The sequence below is a fragment of the Mesitornis unicolor genome, unplaced genomic scaffold (assembly GCF_000695765.1).
Source record: "Mesitornis unicolor isolate BGI_N332 unplaced genomic scaffold, ASM69576v1 scaffold16314, whole genome shotgun sequence".
NCBI lineage: Eukaryota > Metazoa > Chordata > Aves > Mesitornithiformes > Mesitornithidae > Mesitornis > Mesitornis unicolor.
Genome location: NW_010180991.1, coordinates 121,525 through 136,914, shown reverse-complemented (window position 1 = coordinate 136,914; position 15,390 = coordinate 121,525). Strand labels below are relative to the sequence as shown.

The window sequence follows — 15,390 nt, the reverse complement described above, 5'->3', positions numbered from 1 at the left end:
AGCTTTGAAGGATGCGAGTGTTTTGAGTGAGTATTACTGGAGTGTGTGTTTTTCTCCAATGTTTTAAATGCTGTCGTTTTAACCTTTCAGGGAATCTTTGTTATAGTGACTTTGCCTGCTGTTCTCAATTTGGTTTACTATCTAAATGATTTATTTTATGTGCCCTGCCTAAGTATTACTTAAGTCATATTTCTTTTAGCTGCTACAGGGAGAACTGCAGTCAAGTACAACGAAACGTATGTTCAGATCTAGTTCAGCTTATAGCTTTTTCCCTGAAGTTGACACCAGCTGCTTCTCACCACCTGTCTGGACTGTGGCACTTGTTACACCTTAATGAAGTAAGAACAAGTTTTAGTTTAATTTGTCTTGCAGAAGTTTTCAATAGACTCTTCAAAATGGGTATATTTCTGTGAGATTTTTCACATCCAGTTTTTCTACCTGTGCTTAACAGTTATCGTTCCTTCCTTTAATAAGAAGGAGCTTGTGTGAGCTCCTTGTGAATAACTGTGAGCTTGCAAAAAACTTCATTAAAACACAGTATTAAAACATATATAAAATATAATGAATTCTTAAATAACATATTTCCATATGGTCTAGTTTGGTACTATTCTTCCATTCATCCATCTGTGACCTAATGGAAAACAGGAAATTGAGTACTGGGTGCCAGCCTGGTTTGTATGTATTCAAAGTAATTTTATGTTGAAAAATACTTACCTCTGTTCCTGTGTCTCTAATTTTAGGTCTGGATTGCAAATCAGGCTGAGACAGTTATTTGATGCGTTTTCTGTAGAGCATTTAATATGTCAGAAATTCTGATTGGTTAATGTTTAGTTATGATGCAGTGGTGGTTGTGTTCCCACAAAGCTCGTTAAACAAGCAAGTTCACTTTAAATGCAAAGTATTGGGTTGCTTTCTCTGTTTCACGTTCATGCAACCTCATGTATTGTAACAAGAGGTTGCACAGTTGTAGACTAGAGGCTACATTCTGAAAGTGTACTTTGTAAACACTGCATGTTCCACAGACAGAAAGAGGCAGTGCAGACCTTGGGAAGAATCAAAACCATATTGGGTTGGAAGGGACCTTTAAAGATCATCTAGTCCAACCCCCAAGAGAAGTGCACTCTTTGTTGAGATGCAAGCAAATGCTGTCTGAATTTGAAAAGGATATTGAGGAATATCTTGTATTATCCCTACTGAAAAACAGTGTCATACTCCTCTTATATGTGTGCTTGGTTCTCTCTTGCTCCCTGTATATTATTTTCAGCTCTAGGTTTTTCTCTCTCTTTAGATATCCCCTGAGGAAATGTCTATCCTGTCATCTCAGCTTGTTAGTGCTTCATTAGCATCTTTTTGGAGCAGTACTTTCAGCACAGACCCAGACTACTGGTTGACTTGGAGGCCTCTACCTGCAACAGAGGAAAAGAACTTTTCTAAATCCCGTATGAACTGTTCTATGAAGGTTTGTCTCTTCTGACCTAATCAAACAACTAGGTTGAATACTGCTTTATTAAATAATTCAACTTTATAAAGCATTACTGTAATTTGTAGCATAGTCAGTGCAAGTTGCATCTGAACAACCTAACTCTTAATCTCTTAATTTAGGGCCCAGGTATTTTGACCCGAGCCGTTTTCTCAAAGTGCTTCTTTGAAATTCTAACTAGCAGCAGCAAGACAAGCCAGTGGGATGTGAGTGGGCTTCCCGTTCTGTCATCATCCCACATGATACTGGGAGAATGGATGGAGAGAGCACAGCAGCTTCACGAAGTCAGCACAGCACTGTGGACCAACCTGGCTGTCTCTTCAACAGCAGATTTTAGGTATTAAGACCTCTCTTCTGCATAGACACTGTTTAAATTTGGCACATTACAGAACTTTGCTTACCACTTGTAAACTTATTTTAAAATTCCTTTGCCTTCAGATACACAGATGCTCGACTACAAGGAATAATGCTAGGCAGACAGCTCTCTGCCCTGGTAGATCTGGTTCCAGTGGATTTTCAAGAGGAATTTTTGTCGTGCTGTGAGAGGCTCTACCTGAAGGATCCTGTTGCGTATGAATACCTTCACAAGATACTCGGAAGCATCACTGATCAGGAGTTACTTCCTAAAGAATTCCTGTTTCTCCTGCTCACTTGCTTGCAGCAGTTCTTTGAGGAAGGACTTAAGGAGTTACCAGAGACAGCTTGGCGAGGAAGCCTCTGGGTGAATATTGGTTTGCTGCAGATCCAGATGTGGCTTCCACAGACCAGGTTTGATCCGGCTGTGAAAAGAGAATACAAGCTCAAGTATACCAAAGAAGAGGTGAGTGTGAAGTGGAGTTGGCTTTTACCTCTGTAATGTATAAAATCAATGCAAAGGAGTTTGGCTTGGGTGTTCTTGGACAAATCTTTAGTTGTCATTTTTCAACTCTATAGTTATAACTTCTTTTAATGTCATATGTGAATCACATATTTAGTAATTTTCCTTAAAATACACATTCATCACACAACCTTCAAAAACTTCACACACATCAAGAAGAATTCTACATACCAGAATTAAAATATAATCACAACACTGAACGGAAGTGAACAATTTACACAAAATCCACTCCTCGTCTCTTCACCGTAATGACAACAACAGAGATACTCCGCAGTCATTCTGCTCTTCACTCTCTAGCTGTGTTCACTGCATGTTTTGCCTGTTCCCTCTCTCAATTACTATCCTTTTCTCAAATTCCTCATGCCCCATGTTGAGTACTAAAAAGGACTGTGGTGGGTTGACCCTGGCTGGACACCAGGTGCCCAGCAAAGCTGCTCCATCACTCCCCAACCTCAGCTGGGCAGGGGAGAGAAAATATATTGAAAAGCTCATGGGCTGATACAGGGACAGGGAGAGATTGCTTGCCAGTTAGTCATGGTCAAAACAGACTCAACTTGGTGAAACTAATTTATTACCAGTCAATCCAATTTATTACCAATCAATTTATTACCATAGGGTAATGAGAAATAAAAACTAAATCTTAAAACCCCTTCCCCCACACCCCTCTCTTCTTCCCAGGCTCAACTTCACTCCTGATTTTCTCTACCTCCTCCCCCTTGAGTGGCACAATGACACAGGGTAGTTCATCACATGTCTCTGCTGCTCCTTCCTCCTTAGGAGGAGGACTCCTCACTCTTTTCACCTGCTCCAATGTGAGGTCCCTCCCACGGGACGCAGTTGTCCATGAACTTCTCCAATATTAATCCTTCCCATGGGCTGCTGTTCTTTACGAGCTGCTCCAGTGTGGTTTCCTTCCAGAGGGTGCAGTCCTTTAGCAAGAAACTGCTCCAGTGTGGGTCTCTCATGGGATCACAAGTCTGGCCAGCAAACCTGCTCCGGTGTGGATTCCTCTCTCTGCAGGTCCACAGGTCCTGTCAGGGGCCTGCTCCAGCGCAATCTTCTCACAGGATCACAGCCTCCTTTGGACACACCCATGTGTTCTGGTGTGGGGTCCTCCATGGGCTGCAGATGGATCTCTGCTCCACTGTTAACCGCTGCAGCAGAGGGATCAGCCTGCCTCACCATGGGCTTCACCACAGGCTGCAGAGGAATCTCTGCTCCAGCACCTGAAGCACCTCTTCCCCTTCTTCGCTGTCCTTGGTGTCTGCAGAGTTGTATCTCTTGCATATTTTTACTCCTCTCTTCCAGCTGCTATTGTGCAGCAGCTTTTTTCCCTTTCCTAAATATGTTATCACAGAGGTGCTACCACTGTTGCTGATGGGCTCAGCCTTGGCCAGTGGCAGGTCTGTTGGAGCTGGCTGGCACTGGAGCTCTGTTGGACACAGGGGAAGTGCCTGGCAGCTTCTCACAGAAGCCACCCATGTAGTCCCCCTACTACCAAAACCTTGTCATGCAAACCCAATACAACCTACTTGGTTACCAAAACCACAACCTCGGAGAACAGTTTATTCTTTCCTTTTTAGTTACACCAGCTGGAGTGTGAATGGAAAACAAATGATTTGTCATCTCAGCTGTGTACAGGAAAAAGTATTGAAGATGAAGCAGTCAGCAACTATATTCATCCCCATCTCAGGTAACATCTCAGAGACTTAACTCTTCACTTTCAGATTGGAAACTTCATCTTTGGATGCTCAGGCTCCAACACTTTTCTCTACAGATTAGCAATTTTTGTATTCTTCTGTAGAAAAAAGGGTTGCTGATTTGAAAGTACCAATTTGCATATTGAGGTGGTAAGGAAAAATACACAAGCTGTTTTGTTTACTTGCAGTGACTGAGAAACTGTACACACTTTGTGCTGCTGTAAATAAAACAATTAAAGCAGTGGCCTTCATATCTTGACAAAATTGAAACTATGCCCAGAAGTGAAAATAAATACATACTACTAAATATGGTAGTTTCATTAAAATGTGACAATGTTATCAAGAAAATGAAGTGAGATGGAATGTGGATCTATCACTAACTCTTCAAGACCTTGATAGATGCCAGTGTAGTTTTGCAGAGTTCTTGGACTGATTTGTAGCGGACAGAAATCTCCATACATTATTTTAGCAACAGCCTTTACCTGTGGTGCTGTGGATAAGTTAAATGTACACACACACAGAGTACATTGTTGGCATTCAGCATTTGTAGCCGTTGGGTTTGTTGATTTGTTTTTTTTTAATGTGAGGAATTTGAGGAGGAAATTTTAAGTGAACAGAGATTTCTTCTTTGTGCAATATTCCTTGTACATGGAGATAAACTGGGTATTATTAATGATTTTCCACTATTAATCGAAGTTTTAATTTTCATTTTTATACATGTGGAGGATGTGATAGTTCTATGCTGTTGCTTAAAGAAAACAATAGTCATTGAAAGCAAGTTTTGAATGGCTGAGTTCTACCAATTGCTTCCAGTAACACTACTTGTTTCCTTAATGCTTAGAGCTGTCAGGTAACAAGCAAAAAAGTGAAGTGTGGGAAAAGAGAGAGTACACATGCATGTTGCTTCTTGTTCTTTCCTTATTTGCTGTTTCACACAAGCTAGCAGAGTACTTCAGATAAATCTTTTTGTATATCTAACTGTTATTATAGATTTATATTAAATGTGTTTGTACGTCTAAACTGGTCAATGTTATCTCTCAACAGACTGCTGCATGAAAGAATGCAAAGGCTAAAGGAGCAAATAAGCAGTCTGTCCAGAAAAAAGGCCTTCAGACCTCCAGTTCCAGCCTATGATTGCTTGTACCAGGAAGCTCACCAGTACATCAACAGCATAGCACGTGTTTCTTCAGTCCAGGATCTTTTAGGCCGCCTGCTGCAGTTCCTTCGTGGGGAAAGACCTAAATCACTCCAGGCAATACAAAACCTGTTAAATGAAGAAGTATCTTGGCAGCAATCGCACCACCAGTTTAGAAAACACCTGGCAGAGGAGTATGCTGTATTCCCTGATGCAGTCATTCCACTGCAAGCTGCCATCTTGCAGTTGCAACATGGCATGCGATTGGTGGCTTCAGAAGCTTACACAGCACTCAGAAGTTTTGTGCGTCCAGCTGATCTGACCAACCTCCTCACTTCTTTGTTGACCTTTCCTTCTGTTGGCCGTGCCTTCCCCACTTACTTTGCACGTGCGGAAATTTTATGCTCGGTGAATTCAGTTGAGGTCCTTCATGGACTTAAAAAGTTTTCTCTGAAGCACTCGGAAGTGGAATCTGAGGGAGCAGAGCAGCCTTGCCCAACTCTGGAACAGCTCTTAGTGAATGCCTTGTTGCATCTGCGATGCCATGTACTATCCAGAGGAGAGATGGACAAGAAATCTCTGCAGCTTTTTAGACATCTGTGTCAGGTAGGAGCTCAATGCCAATGAACAGGATTCTTGCACTAAGCTTCTTTGTCCCCAGTACAAGACAGACATGGATCTATTTAAGTGGGTTGAGAGGAGGGCCACAAAAATTATCAAGATACATCCTGACCCTTTAGATGAAATACAAGGTGATTTTAATCATGAACTTCTGTAAAATTATGCTGCTCTATGTTTCCTTAGGCAATTATAAATGAATGGGATGAACAGGAACGCCGTGCCCAAGAGCGGGAGGCAATGGAACGCAGCCTGTACAGATACAGAAGTAAAAGTCATGGGAAAGGACGGAGTGAGGAAGAGGAGGAGGAAGAAGAATTCAGAAGGAGATTTCCCTTTCACGAAAAGGTAGCAACTGTAATTGACAGAAATTGTCTGAAGTAGCTCCTGAAAAGGCATGCTATAAGTAAAATGAGATAAGGAATGAAGCATTTTTTCCTTCAGCCAAAAGAAAAATGTGTGGTAGGTTTTGATAGAAAGGTATTAGGTACTGAGCATTTAACTTATTTTGCCTTCTGCTTGTATAAGGCTTTTGGAATTAACTTCTGGACTTTAACTCTACTGTAGTTCAGCTGAATAATTCCAAGTTACTGAATGACACTATCATTAGTTATTTGTAAAATTCTGGAGCTTGATTCAATTAGCAAGTAAGGTCTGCTAAGGTTTAATTACCTCTGAAGAAGGCAAATCTCCTTGATTAAGTAAAGCTGTGAGATTTTTTTCAAATTTAATTGGCCAGTGTTACTGAATTTGAAGTGTGTCCTCACCAGGCAATGTTGTGCAGTACAGAAATGCGTGAGACAACTGTGCACATCAGTGTGTTGTTGAGATGTAATAGTTCAGATCTACAAGCATCCAAACGGTGCTGAGGTGGTTTATCAGCAGGTATGACTGCAGTGCTTTTTCTGAAAGAGGTTTAGTGAGCAGCAGCTCAGGGATCGCTGTACTTCACTCTTGACTGCTGTGATTATGCCTTTAGTTGTTCCGTTCGCCTGTGCTCCGTGTCAGACTGACATGCAGTCCTATCTATATAGTGTCAGCTCCAAATGATTAGCATATTGCTTCAGTGCTAAAAAGTGCAAAAAGAGAGGTGGGGAGGGGAAGCATTAAAGGAAGAAATTATAATTGACCTTTTATTATCATGTAATTGGTAGGACTTTGAAGACATAACAGCTGAGCCAAGCCTAGAAGAAAAAATGGAAACTGAAGATCCAGTGGAAGACCAGCTGGAAGTTGATAGGGCCCTTTTGTCCAAGAGCTCTATGCAGACAGTAATGATGGTTCATCAACAATTGTGCTTAAACTTTGCTCGATCCCTGTGGTACCAACAGAGCCTGCCTTCTCATCAAGCCAAGCATTATTTCAGTACATTTATTTCCTGCTATCAGACTGGTGCATGTCTGGTGTCACAGTTCTATCCTTTAATGGGTAAGATTGCTAGCCATATTTCTGTATGTTTCTTTTCTTCCATACTCTGATCTTGTTGCTTATGTGTCTCATATTCTTATATCCTTCTAATATATAACATGCTAAGGCTTGGGATACAACGAAGGCAAAAAAAGAACTTTTTCTATTCAGCTGAAAAAAGAATTAATAGCATGTGTGATGTCTTTTTTTGCTTCGTAGGTGCTGAAATGAATGACAGTCTTTTGGGAAGCCAACTTCTAGTTAGCGCTCTTCTTCGCAATACCTTTTTTGAGGAATTAACTTCAGATCTTGTGCTGCAGCAAGATGGCCCTTATGACTTCTACCAGCATCCTAATATTCAGCAAGTCCGACAGTGCCAACCTGTACTTGATAATTTTGCTAAAGAAGTAAATGGGCTACTGCAGGAGTGGCCGGAGCATCCAGTCCTTGTGCAGGTAAAGGCACCTCAACAAATGTTTGGGGAAAACTGGAGGATTTTGGAATTGCATTTGTATGTAAGTATGTGTATAGACATGCATAGACATGTGCACACATACACTTGCCTAGATGTTGTCTGTATTACTTAAGCAGAGGTTTTGAAGTCATGCCTGCTTCCTCGTTTTGAAGTCATGCCTGCTTCCTCGTTTTGAAGTCATGCCTGCTTCCTCTTAAGAGGTATTAGGTATTATTAGCTGTTCTATTTTAGTTATGAAATAACTGCCTACTCTGATCTTACAGCTTTAAGCAATCTTTGACCTGCCGTATCTCAAAGATTATTGAGATCTTTTGCTGTTGGGGCTCCTGGTTTTTTTCCCAAAATGCTTTCTTTCATAGTGCTTTAGAATGGATATCTTTGGTCCCACTTCTGGGGCCTGTGTGGCCCTCAGGTTGTATTTCTTAGAGTAATGCAGAAACTCAGAATCGGTTGGACCTCTTTGCATTAGGTCATTTGTGCTCCTTCCTCAGAGTCCACTGGCTTTCACTGAATGACTAGTGAGCTTACACCAAAACAAGGAAGCAGTTTAAAATGATAAAGAATACTAAAAATCTCTTGCAGAGGAGGGTTATGGTAATACAAATTAGCTTAACTTTGACTGCTTCTGTTGAAGATCAGTTACTGTAGGTTGAATATGCCAGGTCCTGCACTGTGGTTGCAGTAACCCAATGCAGCACTACAGGCTTGGGAACAAGTGACTGGAGCTGCCAGGCAGAAAAGGACCTGGGGGTGTTGGTGGACAGCAGGATGACCATGAGCCAGCAATGTGCCCTTGCGGTCAAGAAGGTCAATGGCATCCTGGGGTCTATTAGAAGCGGTGTGGTTACTCTGCCCTGGTGAGACCACGTCTGGAATATTGTGTTCAGTTCTGGGCCCCTCAGTTCAAGAAGGACAGGGAATTGCTTGAAAGAGTCCAGCGCAGAGCCACAAAGATGGAGGGAGTGGAGCATCTCCCTTATGAAGAGCGGCTGAGGGAGCTGGGTCTCTTTAGCTTGGAGAAGAGGAGACTGAGGGGTGACCTCATTAATATTTATAAATTTGTAAAGGGTGAGTGTCAGGAGGAAGGAGCCAGGCTCTTCTCAGTGACAGCCAATGACTGGACAAGGGGCAATGGGTGCAAGCTGGAGCATAGGAGGTTCAATCTGAATATGAGGAAAAACTTTTTTACTGTAAGGGTCCCAGAGCACTGGAACAGGCTGCCCAGAGAGGTTGTGGAGTCTCCTTCTCTGGAGACGTGCTGTGCAACCTAGTCTAGGTGATCCTGCTCTGGCAGGGGGGTTGGACTGGATGATCTTTCGGGGTCCCTTCCAACTCCTAATATTCTGTAATTCTGTGAATGCTTGTTTTTCATTCTGCAGCTGTTAGTTGTGATGGACAGAATCCGAAGCTTTCCACTCTCCAGTCCTCTCTCAAAATTCCTGAATGGCTTGGAAATTCTTCTTGCAAAGGCCCAGGTAGGAAAAGAGCTAAGGAAAACTTCTGTTTTCTCCTTTATGCTTCCTTATTTATGTTGGTACCATGAAAAATGCAACTGAAAGCTGTCTGTTTGCTGGGATTTGGGGAAGTGAACTTGCTCTATGCCATAAGTTTAAGGAGTAGGAATTGAACCCAGAGTACTGCCTGAGTCTTGCCATGTAAAGACTTAATTTCTGGCTTTGCATAAAGGGGAACTTTTTTTTTTCCAGGACTGGGAGCAGAATGCCAGTCGAGCTTTGTCCTTGCGGAAACATCTTGATTTGGTCACACAACTGATCATTCAGTGGCGCAGATTGGAGCTGAAGTAAGAATTGCGCTTCCCTAGGGCTTTTTCTTATATAAAATATAAGAATCTTATATAAAATAAAATACAAATATTTTTGCTTTTTTTCTTTTTCCTTCTTCCCCCCCTTCCTTGCTGTTTCCAGTTGCTGGTCAGTCAGTTTGGACAATATTATGAAGCAGCATGTAGAGAAATCCACAAAGCACTGGTTCTCAATCTATCAGATGATTGAGAAGTATGTTCAAGAACAGACAGAGGCAAACACAGAAGGTAAGTGCTGGCCTTATTGAATGTGTGATATATTTTCAGCAGTTACTAAGGATGCATAATTAAGGTCCTAAATTCCAGAGTTTGACAATGCACTTTCAGGTGCAATTCGTGTCCCCTTTGCCCTACAATAAATTCCGTGACTGTGTAGGGTCCTCTGTGTAGAGTTAACTTTGCTTGGTATTTCTTTCTGAAACCACCTATGTCTCCCCTAGGGCCAACATTGTAGGTGATGTGTGAGAGAAAAAAAAAATAAAAATCCTGTAAAAAGCACTAAAAGCAAGTAGAGCTGTGGTAACTATATCTCATGCGCATATAAACATTTCAAACTGATTTGAGGGGTAGGAGGCCTCCATCTGCAGCTGGAAAAAACACCTCTTTTTTAACTGCACAAAGCATAATTCATATCCCAGCTGAACTGATTTTAACACTCTGTAGAAAGCCTAAAGAATTTGTGCAGCGAGTATGTTTTGGTGCTAGTGCTCTCAGCAAATCTGCCTGCAGGTGTTCAAGTCACATAAATTAGAAGAGGAAAGAATATAGCTCTCAGTCCCTTGCCTCGAAATTTAACGAAATGGTAAAGATGAAAGTAGCATTCTCTGGCATGAGGCAGGGTTCTTCCAATCTCATGACTAATTAATACACTTAATTGACAAGCTTCAGATCCTTGGGTTATTTTACATCTCCAGGAGGACAGCATGTCATCTTCCGTAGCTAATACTCTAAAGATACTGTATTCTCTAGCAGATTCTCCTAAGATCTATTTCTGTCTTTATCATTTTGAGGACTTAAGGAACTGGCAGCTACTAATTTGTAGTATGGCTCATCATGACTGAATAAGCCATTCATTCATAGAGAATAGCAAGTATTCTTTAAATACTTGCTGCACTCTGAAATTGGACACACACGCCTCCTTGGTCACTAGCTTACTGCTTGCTGCCTTTCATCCCCTCTCCTTTCTCCTAGTGTGGTGGTGTTGGTTTTACTTATTACTAAATTAGAATTCTCCCTGCACCTCCCCTTTCCAATTTTGTTTTGAACCTTTCCTAATAGAAAACTGATGCTTAGTTGGAAGTTTAAAAAGAGCAGGCAACAGTGTTCATGTAGAAGTTTGTTGGTTGGTTTTTTTCCCCTCCCACTTTCCTTCTAAATTTGTGGTGCAATGTTCAGAAACCGAGCAAATGGATCTGAAAACACTGGTCAGCACACTACAGGCTTTCATTGAGGGATCTACACTGGGAGAGTTTCATGCACGACTTCAGGCACTGCTGGTTTTCCACTGCCATGTCTTGCTGATGCCTCAAGTAGCAGGAAAGGGTAAGTTGTTAGTTTTGCATGTGTTGAGTATTCTTTACAACAACCTGACCATCAGGTATTCAAGACTTTACAAACAGATTGCTAAGCTCATAAATACAGCCCAGGCTTGTGCTGCTGTTTTTCCTGTTCTCATGAAGAATACTGCTGGTTGGTTTACCCCATCTTCTGGTGTGGCTAAGCTTCATGATTACAAAAAAAATGGGATGCATTTCTCTTCTTGATGCTGAAGAATATCCTGTTTTAAAAGGAGCTTGTTTTTGTCTGTCCCTTCTAGATGTTCTGTGCAGCATCCTGTGGAATCTATACAATTACTATAAGCAGTTTTCAGAGTGTGTTGAGGCCAGAATCACTGAGCTTCGTCAACCTATAGAAAAGGAACTTAAGGTAAAAAGAAACTTTGCCCAGACAATATACTGATCTCAAAGGAACAGTGGAAAGGATATTATTTGAATTTGTATTCAATAGCTCTGTTGGCCACTGAAATCCCTACTATACTTTACATTTTCTTTGGCAAGAATTTAGTTTTGCGGTGGGGAGGTTGGTTGAAGTCTTTGATGTTTGGTCAGTCACATTTAGCCATGGAGGTTTCTACCCAGTAGTGAAGCCCCTTGGGATTTCACAGCGTTTGACTTTGCAGCAGTTTTAGTGTAAACACATCTTAATAGAATATGATGCTTATGCAATCACTTACTAAAATGTCTTGCATTTTAAGACCACCAGACCATTGTAGCTGATCAGCTTTAAAGATCATCTTTTATATGCAAATACTCCATTGCATTTGTGTAAGTAATCCCATTATTTATTTTCCTAACAGGAATTTGTGAAAATTTCAAAGTGGAATGATGTCAGCTTCTGGGCTATAAAACAGTCGGTTGAAAAAATACGCAGGTAACTCAGACCTTGGAATTAAGCTCCATATTTGGAACTTTCCTTCTAGATTATTTCTTTGTGTTGTTAAATTTGAATGCAAGAATGTTTTTTTGCTCATAACACAGTGAAAACACTTATTTCTAGCAGCTGAGAGATTTCCAGGATTATAAAACCCAGTAACATTTTTGCTTTCCTTTGGTAATTAGGACCCTGTTCAAATTCATGAAGAAGTTTGAAGTTGTTCTGGATGAGCCATGTCGGCCTGCCTTGGTGGAAGTTGGTAAGGAAGAGCAGTTGGACTGCTTGCAAAAGCAAGAAGAATCTGAAAACACAGAGACCAAAGTTCAGAGGCTAAACAACACATTAAGAAAAATGTTGTCTGCTAGAACAGATGTTGCCAAGGTGACTATTCTTTATTTTAAGTGTGGGATGGATATTTTCTCTGTTCTTATCTGTGTTGCTTTTCACGGATGTATGCAGAAAAATCTTATGTAAGTGTCAAATCTGTTGAATATATCATCAACTTTTTGGCTTTACTTGTGTTCAGTGTTATGAAACACTGCAGATGGGTGGGAATGCAGCATGGAAAGACAAGCATGTTCTATATTGATTTTACACAATAGCTGTGCTTTAATACAGAAATTATAGCACGTTTTATCTCCAAGTTGCTTGCATATTGTCTGCAGCAATTTGATACTTCCATGCTAGTGCTGTAATATGGACTGGGAGTTGAAATTCTTATTATCCTTTTTTTTTCTCTAAACAAGAACCCAGACAAATGATCATTTAGCTGTAAGATCTGTGCATATATAAGCTCTGTTTAAATATAAAATCACTTTGAGCTTGAATCCTGATAGAGGAATGCACTACATTGTCATATGTTTGCTGTTGGCTGACAGCTTGTGTACTGCAAACATTTGCCTTGGACTAGCTGATACGTGGCAAATTCTACTCCACACGCCACAGTTTTGTGTGCCTCTAAGTTGTCCAGCTCAGAGAGGAAGTCAACTAATTTTCTTCCTGAAATAAGATTCTTATTCACATTCATTAGTTTTGATTAATAAGATGCAAGGAGACAGTCATAACTCATCAGAATTTGCGGGTGAGTGGGAAATCTGTGAAATGCTCAGTTCCTCTCAGCTTCCAGGGTTTCCCATTGTCCTTATTCCTCAAACAAGATGCATGCAAACTTAAATTGAACAAACCCTGGGGATTAGCTTTGGACATGCTGGGGGATTACTTCTGTTATTTAGTAATTTCTATTTGTGTACTGGTTTTGTTGTTCTTTAGCAGTGCAATTAGATTTGTGTCTATTGGAGAGTAAGTGATGCTGTTCTTATCCTAACACCCCGAGGGCATCAGTGATTTAGGTTAATGTGGTGTTGAGCTTGGAAGGCTGAGGAAGCTGATCAGAAGCAGTGATAACCTCTGTGAAAGAAGTAATGACAAACACCTAAGAATAGGATCACAGCATCTTCCATTTGTTCGGCTGTTTTAAAATCTAATGTATGCCTGATGTGCATATATTATTTTCCTCAAGTGTTGGTGCTGGACTATTCAAAGGATTATGTGGGCATGTCTTGGGGTTTCAGAGGAATGCAGAATTTAGCCCTTGTTTTTGGAGTGATTTACTCTTAATGGTCAAATAAGACACCTTTGTATAATTTTCTTTTTTCTTTTTCTCAGAGGGCACTCCCAGAAGAATGTGAGGATGGCATTACATTTCATACAAAATCTCTTCAGTATCGTCTGCCTAAGCTAACTAAAAAAATGAAGAAAATGTGTACAACAGTTACAGAAAATAATTCATTTTTAAGTCTGGTGGAAAATCTTGACCAGTTCACAGGTTAAGTATTCTTGTGATTTCCATACCGTAATTGACCTCTATAACATAAATGGGAAAACAAATCAGGAAAAAGTATAAATACATAGTTTCCTTCTTAGACTGTCTTCCTGTGGCTACTTCCTGTATGTTAAATGTTCACATCTCTTACCTTTCCCTGCTGTCTTCTGTACAGGTGGTATCATTGTTTCTGTAGCTGAACTGCAAAATTTAACGTTTGATCAGACAGCAGATAAGGAGAAGCAGAAATCTGAGGCAAAGCATATTCAGATGCAAAAGCAACGGGCTTTGTCGGATCTCTTTAAAAGCCTTGCTAAAACAGGTGAGCTTTGACTAAAAATGTGCTTAAGTACAAAGTTCTCAAGCATTTTACTATTTTTGCCAATACATCTAAACCCACCATAATGCTGTGTTCTTGAAGTCATTGAACCACTAATACATAGAAGCATTTAAGTCTCTTTGTAAACTATGAGGCCTGGTGTGTTAGCCCTTTCAAATACTTCTGTTCTTACTTTCAATTAGATGTACAACAGTAGCTTTTCTGAAGCAGAAATCTACTTTATCTCCAGTCACAACTCACTGCCCAGCTTTAGAAACCATTGGGAAGCTCATTATCTTGTATCCAGTCTCTGATCCAGAACTGAAATTAAGTGAGCTCATTAAAGTGAGACCCCATGTCTTGACTGACAGACTGGCAGAGATCAGATTGGTGTGGTTGAGCCATGGAGACTGAATGGTCTATTGATGGGAAGCTTTGGAGTCACCTGTCCAGCAGCCCAGTCTCCACTGCTCCCCTTGCTTGTCTTAAGGTAAAGGACCTACACAAACTCTTAATTGTTGCCTTTACCTTTGGTGTTACAATAAATTATTCATCAACTGTCACTGAGCAGTTTAGAAACCAGCAGAAGTAAGCAGCCTTGTTCAATAAACAGCTGTCTGACAGCATTCTGGTAAGTCATAGGCAGAAGTAGAAATGAATGCAACTTTGCCTTTCTTTTTTTTTTTTTCCTTCTTTTTGGAAGAGAGTTTAATGTGTTGGTGCCATAACTCCTGGCCTGCAGTGATCCTAAGAACCTCTTAAAAGTCTGTTCCTCATGGTTGCAGAAAGAAGCTTGACATGAAGTTAAGGCTTCAAAGAAGACATGATTTTGATGACAAACTAACTGTTGCTCTTAAGACTTGTTCTCCATTTTGTTTGGAAAAATGGCAACATAACCCAGATAGCTGCTGAGTATTTCTTACAGGGTTTGCTTGCCTTCAGGGTGCTTTGAAAGTAGTGCTTTAAATAGCTTGAAAGGTAAAAAAAAAGTTTAACCTAGTTTTTAAAATAGCTAAAATAACAGCCTTAAGACTGAGTTTTAAAAGTACATAGCTGTGACTTTCTTAGGCTGCAGCCTGCCTTACTGGTTCAAGCCTTTTTGTTTTTTCTCTTGGCCACCACCACCAACCTCCTTAGTACTCACAGATTTATGTTTTTCTTATTTCAGCTGTGTTAAGATAGCTAAGCTATGATGTGTTCTTACATTACAAAACTTGCAGCATGTTCAAAGACTCGTCAGAAACAGATTGCATCAGAGAAAAAAATCCAAACTACTTCAGAAGGCTTTTATATCTTAATACC

The 15,390-nt window shown here is 40.6% G+C and overlaps 1 protein-coding gene across 1 annotated transcript in view; it reads left to right on the top strand.

Moving 5' to 3' along the window:
- Positions 1–15,390, top strand: part of MDN1 (MDN1, midasin homolog (yeast)) — a gene marked incomplete at its 5' end in the record, with an annotated part of 89,492 nt that overhangs the window by 52,187 nt on the left and 21,915 nt on the right. Inside the window, 18 exons of the mRNA XM_010183284.1 lie at positions 209–338; positions 1,289–1,459; positions 1,603–1,817; positions 1,919–2,300; positions 3,941–4,050; positions 5,102–5,798; positions 5,997–6,158; positions 6,965–7,238; positions 7,437–7,672; positions 9,072–9,167; positions 9,399–9,493; positions 9,618–9,742; positions 10,910–11,056; positions 11,331–11,440; positions 11,871–11,944; positions 12,133–12,328; positions 13,613–13,772; positions 13,945–14,091. Coding sequence (XP_010181586.1) covers positions 209–338; positions 1,289–1,459; positions 1,603–1,817; positions 1,919–2,300; positions 3,941–4,050; positions 5,102–5,798; positions 5,997–6,158; positions 6,965–7,238; positions 7,437–7,672; positions 9,072–9,167; positions 9,399–9,493; positions 9,618–9,742; positions 10,910–11,056; positions 11,331–11,440; positions 11,871–11,944; positions 12,133–12,328; positions 13,613–13,772; positions 13,945–14,091 — 3,527 coding nt within the window. The remainder of the gene's footprint in view (positions 1–208; positions 339–1,288; positions 1,460–1,602; positions 1,818–1,918; positions 2,301–3,940; positions 4,051–5,101; positions 5,799–5,996; positions 6,159–6,964; positions 7,239–7,436; positions 7,673–9,071; positions 9,168–9,398; positions 9,494–9,617; positions 9,743–10,909; positions 11,057–11,330; positions 11,441–11,870; positions 11,945–12,132; positions 12,329–13,612; positions 13,773–13,944; positions 14,092–15,390) is intronic.